The sequence below is a fragment of the Setaria viridis genome, chromosome 8 (genome assembly GCF_005286985.2).
Source record: "Setaria viridis chromosome 8, Setaria_viridis_v4.0, whole genome shotgun sequence".
Taxonomy (NCBI): Eukaryota; Viridiplantae; Streptophyta; class Magnoliopsida; order Poales; family Poaceae; genus Setaria; species Setaria viridis.
In genome coordinates this window covers 21,437,280-21,447,633 of record NC_048270.2, presented here as the reverse complement: position 1 = coordinate 21,447,633, position 10,354 = coordinate 21,437,280, and the positions used below count along the sequence as shown (strand labels likewise).

Here is a 10,354-nt window from a genome sequence, read left to right as displayed (position 1 = left end):
TGGATCGACCTAACTAACTGTTGAAGGAAGAATGAATCTTTTGAAGCTCAGTGGCCCATATCGGGACACAAAACATCCATGGCGCGCGCGAATTCTGACGTGTGAATGTGATGCACCCTTGGGAAAGAGAATTTGCTACCAAATTTTATAATTTGTGCGCCTTTTTGAGAAATGTTTCTTCTGATATCGCGCTGAAAACCAAAATGAATTTGAAGCATTTCAAGGGCCTAAGGTGGTAGCTAGCACAATTTTGGTTAAAGTTTTGTGATAGGAACAGTGAACCAAAGATCACACAGTTTGACGCTACAGGTGTTCATCCGTGTACTGGGCGCCGAGCAGAGACTTGCGAGGACGGCAAGGGTGCAGCCGGCCGTCATAACCAACGAACTGATGGCCGCAGCTACCTCCATCTCCTCCATCCGTATAACCACCATAACCACCTCCATTCTTTGACTGCCTTCCCGTGCACTCCACACCTCTCTCCCTTTCTCATCCTCTCTCTCACACTACATATATAACACTGACCGACCAAACCCAGGCACTACTCACAGTAGTCACAACACTTGCTCCCTGCCTCGCCATCAGCTGCAAGCATGACACCGATCAGTGAGCATCAACAGCCCAAGGAACTGGGAACACAAGCTGCAACAAGCCATGATGCTCCAGTTCCAAGTAAGTTCATGCTCTTCTTGCACATGTATAGAACTGTGGATCGTGAATCCTGCATCATACCTTCTTAATTCTTACTCCCGTAATAGAAACATAACGTTAGGACAAGATGATTACTGCAAAATTGAACTAACCATCTTGTCCTAACATCATCACGTTTTCATGACTGGAGGGAGTACATGGTTGAAAAAAAAAAGATCATATCTCTTTATGGACAAAGCTTTGATCTGTAAAATTTTGTAACGCTGGATGGTTGTTGACAATACAAAGTGAAGAATGTTGATTACATCAGTAGTAGTTAATACAGCTATGTATCTTTCTATTTAAATTGGTTTATATTGGCTTCACCCATTTACTTCTTGACAGGTGAGGAAGTGGCAATTGGTGATGCCGGGAATGCCGACCAAGAGGAGCAGCGGAGGCAAGCAGCGAGGCGGGAGCGGGATTTCCTGGCGGGGATCAGAAAGCTCATCAAGAGCTTCAAGAGCCTTTCCCACATCTTCGAGATATACAAGGAGGAGGACGAGGACGACGATGACATGGATGGCGGCATCGAAATCGGGTTCCCCACAGATGTGCAGCACGTGGCGCACATCGGCCTTGACGGGTCCACCAGCGTGTCCTCCAGCCTGAGGGGGCTGGAGGGGGCCAGGGAGCTGCTCTCCCTCTCCAACCTCACCACCCTCGAGCAGTTCGAGCTCGCCATGGCCAAGCTCGCTGCTACTCCCAGCAAGGAGCACGATGGGGTGTTAGACAGAGCAGCCTCCCGTGATTAATTTTGATTTTTATATATAATAGGACGCACATAGTGTTTGTGATCATGGATAAGGCTCTTGTTTTCTTCTTGTTTTTGTTCATGCTTTTGCTTTTGGGAAAAATACTGTTTTGTCCTGTGCCTTGCGGTTTTTGAAATGGAGCTGAAGGTTATTTCCATTTTGGTAAATATTACTAGTATCATCCAAGAGAAACAAGACAGGTGCAGTCTTCTGACAGTTGCCACCAGATACCTAATCCACTAATGTTGCACACCACGTACAGATGAGAGCAAGAGGCCATACATTGATCAGTGTCAGAGGAATGGTACAAACAGCAGTGCAGCGATCATATGCAACAACAAATGCGGGTATGTTTGGATCCTGCGTCCTAAACTTTAGAACATCACATCGGATGTTTAGATACTAATTAGAAGTATTTAAATATAATCTAATTACAAAACTAATTGCACAGATGAAGTCTAATTCGCGAGACGAATCTATTAAACCTAATTAGTCTATGATTTGACAATGTAGTGCTACAGTAACCATTTGCTAATGATAGATTAATTATGTTTAATAGATTCATCTCGCGAATTAGTATAGGAGCTCTGCAGTTAGTTTTATAATTAGCTCATGTTTGATCCTTCTAATTAGCGTCCGAACATCCAATGTGACCCTCCTACCCTTCTAAAGACAGTTAACTTATTTCTCACTCATGTAGGAGCTGACATTCTCTGCTACTGCTCGGCTGAAGCCACCATTGGCATACTGTTAGTTCACTCATCTTTGGACAATTCTAGTGACCATGTATGCACGCCAGCACGTGTGCCACCGGGATCGACGCCTTGTATTGCTGAATGATTTCAAGGGTCAAAAGTTTTCAGCCAATAATATGAACAGTCAGCAGTTTGCAGGCAATGTTTCAGCCAAACTGACAAGCATGCCTTCTATCGGGCAATGCATTAAAAGCATTGTGCAACTCAATTAAGATTGAACAAAATACACGGAATTGTAAAGAATTTCATCTGCAAGGATGCCTATTAAATGTATCCGAAGACCAATCACAAGGTTTTGTTGACCCTGATTTATCAAGTAAATATGTAGGCAAAGAAGACTGGGATACAAACACTCCGAAAGACTTGCTCTTATTTGTATTGACCAAAATGCATAAGTTTAGCATCGGCAAGAAAATGTTAATGCCTCAATGTAACATACATTCAGGAGCAGCTTAGAACCTGTTTAGTAAGCTCCACCTACTCCTGATTCTCAGTGGAAGCTGATTCTTGGAAGAGAAATGATTTGTCTAAAAGTGATTCTCAATTATTATGTATGATTAATTTTATGTAGAAATGTTACTTTTTCAACTCCCAATTACTTAGTTTATTTTACTTAGTTTATTTTAGAGAATCACTTCACAAATCAGAGAATCAGAGAATCACTTTCGCTTCTTCCTAAAATCCTGAAAAACTATTTGGCAAAACTCCTCCTGGGTTCAGCCGAGAAACTGTTTGGCAAACTCCTCCTGGGTTCAGCCGAGAAGCTGGGAGCTCTACCAAACAGGCCCATATATGCGACCATGGATTCAAGATAAATCATTAGAACAATTTGTGCAACATACCATCCATTGATATTACACCATTAGTTAAAGTTGCCATTAGGTATTCTTTGGTGTACACATACAACCCCGGACTGATATAACTTTAGGAGGTACCGAAAATCAGTGCTACCTCCCATTGGAAATATAAGTCTATTAGGGCATTGCCATGGTCTACAAGGTGTCACTTTAACCACAGTATCTATAAAAATATATTATCTAAATAAAAGAGTTACATACTACGAAAGTGTTTTTCATGATGAACCTAATAATGCCATTGTCAATCCATATAAAAATCTTAAATATTTACGGTCAAAATTAAAAAGGTTTGGCTTAATTTCCGAAAAGAGGAAGCACGCGGCAATCAAAAATAGAGATTGACATAAGGAATATTATTGTCGAGGACATTATTGCAGTGCCACGTTTTTTTATTAGACTCTGGTCCCTCCAAGCAAGCCTGCATGGCACAAGATCAAACACAGACAGCAAAACAAGCAATGAAATAATGCAGTTTTTAGTACAGGACGAAAATTCATTATGCTATATATGCAGAAAGATGGAAATTTTAAGGAAAAAGTAAAGATACAAAATTACATGATTAAACATGCAAAATTATCTTGGGAGGGTAAGATTGTTACTGAAAAACATCGCCATAATCCACTAGACTAAACAGAGGCATGCTAAACAATGCCTTTTCAAGTAAAAGAATACAATGGCATTGTCTTTTTTAGACTGCACAGGAGAACTACGTATCTTTGCATTCTATAACAAGCATCTTTGCGTTCTAACAAGCTTACAATGCACTTGCCAATAGCAATGGCATTGCCAATATACACAATTAACATTGCTAAAATTGGAACAGAACAAAATGTTAGGCAATAATAATCAGGCTATGGTACATGGTAGGATCAAGAATACAACAAAAATCACAGCGGTCGTGTGGGATTCTTCATTTTGGAATTTTTTCTGTCCAGCCATTGCTTATATCAAATTATCTACTATCGCACCATGTTCACACAAAAACAATTGCAACTGATGTATAAATTAAAAATAGTAAATAATTTGACCAATATCCAAGAAAAATGATAAAATTTAAAAACATGAGAAGAAAAAAGAATGAGAGGAAGCATCTCGTGCAAAATAAAAAAATCAAACTGAGACCATGTGGTTTAATTGAAAATAATGTAAAAACGGAAAATTTGAAACTAGTCTAGCGCCCCGATGCCTTTTTCTAATGAATGCTACTCAGTTTGTTTTTGCCAGCAGCAACATAATAGGAAGCAAGGGTGAAATAAAGAGAATGCAAGAAAAGAGTGGAATGTAACAATGACAATGCATGGTAATAACCATATGGATGTCACTGTCAAGAAAAAAACAGTATGAAAGAGATTTATACACATGATAAAAGGTGGTAATAACTCAACTCACAGGAAAGCAGAGTCATACAAAAGAAAGGGAAGATCTTGAAAACCACTTGAATGTAGGCATGATGCAAACATAGCTGGAATATAAATTGAGAAAAGGAAACAACTGCTTCATTGGTAAGGGAAAACGACAGAACCAGCACTTACTAAAACTAAAACACAACACTGGATTGGTCAGTTTCTTTAGATACTTACGTAATGCCCAATATCTCTAGATCTCAGCTTCCTAGAGTAAGGCAGTTCCCATTTGACTCTTTCCATCGATTCAATAAATTTTATATTTGCACATGCTATTTATTCTTCCTTTAAAAAAATCCAATATCTATTCTATGATCAGTCAATATAAACTCGAACAATTTGATGCCCTTAATATAGATGTTAGTCAACCTTAGGCATTGCATGATCAGTCAACTGTATGTTGGCCACCGGGGCCAATAATATTGCATGATCAGACAACCTTATTCCTATGTATGGAATCAATTCCTATATACATCTATGTTTACTTGTCCTTATCCCCTTAGTCCAAAGGACTGTTAAATAGCCACAAGTCACAAGTGTGAAGATTATACCATACTGTTTAGTATGCACATCAATACAGCAAAAATCAGTTAGCCTATAATCAAAACTAACTTCATGCTAGTGCGATAAAGATTTCATGGTTTCTTCTTGCTTGTTTCTTTATTGGCAGAACAAAACTCAAGTACAGCATCATTACATTATTAAGGGTTAGAATATTGGATCACAAATCCCGTTGTGACTTTGTCCATCATCTCCCTCCCACCACCTCTGTCAACATTCACAACAACGCCTGCCTTTCCAAAAGCAAAGGCAGGGGCCAGCGACCACTGCTGACAATGTTTAGGATGCCCTCCTCTTCCTCCCCTTCCATCGATTGGACAAGCCTTTCCATTCCTTCCATTGCCTAGTTACTTTCTAGTTTTAGCTTGGCCGCCTAGGCATTGCCCAGTCAACCCCCATCCCCAAATTAGTGCCTAGCGATTTGAAACACTGATCACAATAATTAACTAAGCAGCAATGGACTACCATCATCTAACTATTCTTTTTGCCATCAAGAGAGGCTGTCATTTATAGTCTAGTTGAGGCTCAACTTGGCTACCTCTTAGAGTTTAGTTGAGGCTCAACTTGTATACCATCGACTAACTAAATATGTTTATTTTTTCGCAACAGTCTTTATGTCCAAAACCACAAGAAAAATTTAACGGAGGTAACAGATTCTGTATCGATGCATTTCAAACTGTGACAATACAATATAAATGAGCAAAACAAACTGTAATACAAAAAGTTTTATCAAGAATGGTAAAAGAAGCAGCAAATACAAAATACTGGTACATTGCATTTCAAGAACTAGTTAGTGATAGAATTTGATGGAGCATGCGCGCAGTTATTTAGCAAAATAGCAGAGTGGAGTAATTTGAAGTGCAGATGTATCTTAATTTCATGTGGTCCTGACATTTATCAAATACTAGAACTAATATCTATAATTGTAAACGGAGGTATCAACTAACGGATTGTGTATATATATAGCCTACTCCTAATTTGATTGAAGACATAGTACAGGTACCAATTATATTCTCTTCAGATTGAAATTATTCCAAAATCATCTGACAAGCAATAATCTACCAAAACTAGAGTGTGCAATGAAAGAACCTACTAAATTGGTACAAGCACTCTAATCCTGCTGTAGACGAACAAAGCAAGCATCTAAACCAGAAATCAAATTACACAATTTGTTGTTCTCAGTGCATGACTAGCACAAATGCGCACATTCACACACGCAATAGTAGAATTTTTAATAAGCATTGTTCGTCTAGCGAGGTCGATTTATGCATAATGCTGCATTACTACTATTGAGGAATGCATCATCTAGTATCTGTAATTAACTGCAGTTTCCACTGAAAATTTGAGGTCCTAACTTAAGGAGGAACATTTGTGATAGGGAAAAGTGATGACGAAGCATATAGAAGCTAATTAATAAGTATACTGTAATGTGTGACAGTGAGTCGGTGACAACGGGAGGGAGCACGCAAGTACGCCGCCACGGGCCACCTCACCGTGACGGCCGCACCGGCGTGCTCTCTCTCGTTGTCACCGCCGGCCAGGACCAAGCTAGCCGGACCCAAGTTTCCGCCTGCACAAGAAACACAAAGCAGAAGCCATAAGAGGAAGAATCTATCCACAAGAGACAATGGAATGAAGAATAGCAAAATCTTAATCGCATGGTTGAGATATCTATGTACATGTTGATGGCGGCTTCTTGGAGCCTGAAGGATATGATATTACATGAGCGAATGACGATGGACAGAATAGAAAAGCAAGATCCAAGATTTCTTTTAGCTGGAAGGGAAAACGAAAACAAAATCAGAGAATACGAGGCAACCAGAAAGAAGCAAGAATACATCCGGATTCAGAGACCAATAACAGATACAAAGAGGAAAAAATCGCCACCCAAGAATCAAGAAATAGTTCAGATGTATTATTGCAGATCAGGAGACTAGCAGGCGGGAGGTATCACCTGAGATGAGGAGGCTGAAAGGAGAAGAAATCCCCTCCAACCGTGGATGTCAGGTGGGATGCTTCAGAAAAATCTACGGGGCTGTTCGGTTCCCAGGCACAAGGTTAGAGAGAGGGTGGAGGGAGGAGATGGAGACTAGTCTTTCGCCGCTTCAACTGGAGCTGCTATGGCTAGCTATGGCTAGTGTGAGCGGTGGTGGCGGCTTTATGGAGAGAGAAGGGAGGGAAGGTTAATTTAACTCCTGTATTGAACAAAAATATAATGGGGGTAGTACATTTGTACTTGAGTTTGCTGTACTGCTGGTACTCCTAGTAAAATGCAGTGGAAGTACCGGCTCCGACCTCCGAGATTTAAAATGACACTAGGTGTACTTTGCATATCTGTCGTAATAGTGTTTTGGTTCTTGAAAATGTTGTATTCGAAAGTTTCTTTTAATCTCCTTTCATGACCAATTATCATGCATTCATTTATGCTCCCATTATCGTATTTGTTCATATATACTCCCACATTTTTCTCTATATAAGACGTATTAGCATTTCAAGAAATTTTTTTGAAAAAATTAACTATTAATTTCTCTTATAATACATTATCAATTGTTACAAAATCTACATTGAAGATCTATGAAATATTAATGGCTACAACTTTAGATACTAAACATGCATATAGTTTAACTAATTCTTAGTCAAATATGAGTGTTTTTGTAGTAGGGGATTTACGTGAAAGATTAATTTTGGAGAGTCAAACCACTGAAAACAAACAATATTAGAGGCAAAAGGAAACTATTGTTTTGTTGGATACACAAGTATTTATCTACAGATAGATATATCACGATTCCAAACTAATGCATATGTGAGGAAATTACGTTTTCAACAAAGGTGCCAGTGTAGCTCAATTAATTAATTAGTTTCACTGTAGTGAAATTGTCCCACCAAGTTCGAGTTCCCAACTTGGTACAGGTGCAATATTTTCCTAAATTTATTTTGATATTATTTTTTTAATGGTAGGTGCGTGCATAATGACATCGACAAACTACTCTAGGGAAGCTAATACCAAAGCTATGGCAAAACTTTTGGTGGCAAGTAAGCAAAACAATTCAATTTTAGTGGCATGGTAGCAAATTTTGCACTCTTTTACCTTGGTTAATGGGGCTCGGGTGGACATTAAAATGGGAGCCTAGTCCTAGCCCCTTCTCTTTCCTTTATTCTCTTTTCTTCTTTCTTTTGTTTCTTTAAATATAAATATCAGGCTATAGATCACTCACGTATGCATCAGTTTGGAATCGTGATACACGCAGCAATGGTAAATAGTTGCAAAAAAACCTGTAATGCAAATATTTAATAGTTGATAAACTTTAAAAACTGAATAAATCTGTTGAATATCTTATCCTAAGCTTTTAATTTCAACATATGTATTATGTGAAGTTTTATAAAGTTTGTCAAATCAGTCATCCAGCACAAAATGGTATCTTAGAAAAATAAAGGTGGCAGAATCCTTTTTCTATCTAGAAAATATTAACTTTATTGGATCCTTGGACATATTACTTAGATATCTTGTAGTGACACGTATTACATGAAAAATTGGAAAGGTGCACATTGCATCCACAGTCTTGTAAAAAGGTACTCCATCCGTTTCAAATTTAGATAATTTTGATTTTTTAGATAAATATATTTTACTAAGTATCAATGTATAGCAAAAATCATGTATGTAGAAAATCCAAAACTATTTACAATTTCAAACAGATGGAGTATATTATTTGGATCCATGGATGAAAATCATCACACACCTTGCTTTTTAGAAGGGAGTTGCACTAAAAGATCCTGCCGTGACTGTAAGAAGAACGAACCTACAATAAATATGCGCTAATCTTGAATTTATTAGGCTTAATAGATTTATCTCGCGAATTAGTCTTCATTTATTATATTTAATACCTCTAATTAGTATCTAAACATTCAATGTGAGACATGTAACCAAACACAAGTACACGTTGGGCATCTGCCGCCACTGCAATGACGAACGTACAAAGGGTTCATCAAAGGTTGGCTTCCGAAGAAACTGCAATCCAATGGCTAGGTTTATTCCCAGTTTTAAAAGAATATAATTATTACAAAATAAAATGTGTACTCTTATGCGCACACATGTTGTTCCCCACAGCTTATTTTTTATCCATATTCCGAATGCAATATGGAAGGAGAACCAGGATAAAAAGCAGCTGTCAGATCCTAACGACTGTACTGGAGTGCTGGCACATCATTTCATTGCTGTACGTGCTAGCTTATCCATCGCAGAAGTGACCGGCCGTTCTGCGTGGTGGTGGAGACCCCCGAAGACCATCGGTCGCCGTGGTGGGGCCTACCCATGCGTGTCGGATAGCCGGTGGCTGACATGGGACTTGCACAGGACCGTACTCGAGAACTTATGGGCTGTTTGGGAGGAGGGGTCTCCCATCCCATCGAATGTTTGGATACTAATTAGAAGTATTAAATCTAGACTAATTACAAAATTAATTACACAACCCCTAGACTAAATCGCAAGACGAATCTATTAAGCCTAATTAGTTCATAATTTGACAATGTGGTGCTACAATAACCATTCACTAATGATGAATTAATTAGACTTAATAGATTCGTCTCGCGATTTAACCTAGGGTTCTGCAATTAGTTTTGTAATTAGATTACATTTAGTCCTCCTAATTAGTATCCGAACATCCGATGTGACCGGGCTAAAGTTTAGCCCCCTCCTAAGGGTGTTTGGATCTTACTAAAATTAATGTCATATCGAATATTCGAAGGTTAATTAGGAGGAGTAAATATGAGCTAATTATAAAACTAATTACACAGATGGAGGCTAATTCCTGATACGAATCCATTAAGCTCAATTAATCCATCATTAGCACATATTTACTGTAGCACCACATTATCAAATCATGGACTAATTAGGTTTGATAGATTCGTCTCGCAAATTAGCCTCTATCTGTGCAATTGGTGTTGTAATTAGTCTATGTTTAATACTCCTAATTAGTATCTAAACATTTGATGTGACAGGAATTTTAGGAGCTGCTAAAGAAACAAACGGGACCTTAATTAACTGGCCATCGGGCATCCGTTTAAGGAGGTGTTTGGATACTAGGTGCTAAACTTTAGCATAGCAGTGTCATATCAGATATCTGAATGCTAATTAGAAGGACTAAACATGAGTTAATTATAAAATTAATTGCAAAACCCTATGCTAATTTGCAAGATGAATCTATTAAGCCTAATTAACCCATCATTAGCAAATGGTCACTGTAGCACCCCATTATCAAATCATGGACTAATTAGGTTTAATAGATTCATCTCGTGAATTAGACTTCATTTATGCAATTAGTTTTGTAATTAGCCTA

The 10,354-nt window shown here is 38.4% G+C and overlaps 1 protein-coding gene and 1 long non-coding RNA gene across 4 annotated transcripts; one reads left to right on the top strand and one right to left on the bottom strand.

The window, feature by feature from the left end:
* The first annotated feature begins 321 nt into the window (after positions 1–321).
* Positions 322–1,612, top strand: LOC140220172 (uncharacterized). Its single transcript, XM_072290195.1, has 2 exons — positions 322–672; positions 1,036–1,612. The coding sequence occupies exons 1-2, from the start codon at positions 594–596 to the stop codon at positions 1,443–1,445; spliced, it is 489 nt and encodes a 162-aa protein (XP_072146296.1). The 5' UTR covers positions 322–593; the 3' UTR covers positions 1,446–1,612.
* A 94-nt stretch (positions 1,613–1,706) lies between these two features.
* On the bottom strand, positions 1,707–7,400 carry LOC117866303 (uncharacterized). 3 transcript variants are annotated; one of them, XR_004642834.2, is made up of 3 exons: positions 6,976–7,191; positions 6,701–6,797; positions 1,707–6,591 (listed from the first exon to the last, which is right to left on the bottom strand). It is a non-coding gene; the product is annotated as an uncharacterized lncRNA (long non-coding RNA). The 3 variants fall into 3 exon arrangements; XR_004642833.2 differs by having other exon boundaries at positions 6,701–7,400; XR_011896288.1 differs by lacking the exon at positions 6,701–6,797 and having other exon boundaries at positions 6,976–7,400.
* Between the last annotated feature and the right edge of the window lie 2,954 nt (positions 7,401–10,354).

Bases quoted from the DNA above. Each gene is read 5' to 3' on its own strand.
- LOC140220172 (XM_072290195.1), top strand. From the start codon at position 594: ATGACACCGATCAGTGAGCATCAACAGCCCAAGGAACTGGGAACACAA. The intron at 673-1,035 runs GTAAGTTCATGC...ACTTCTTGACAG, and splicing joins CCATGATGCTCCAGTTCCAA to GTGAGGAAGTGGCAATTGGT.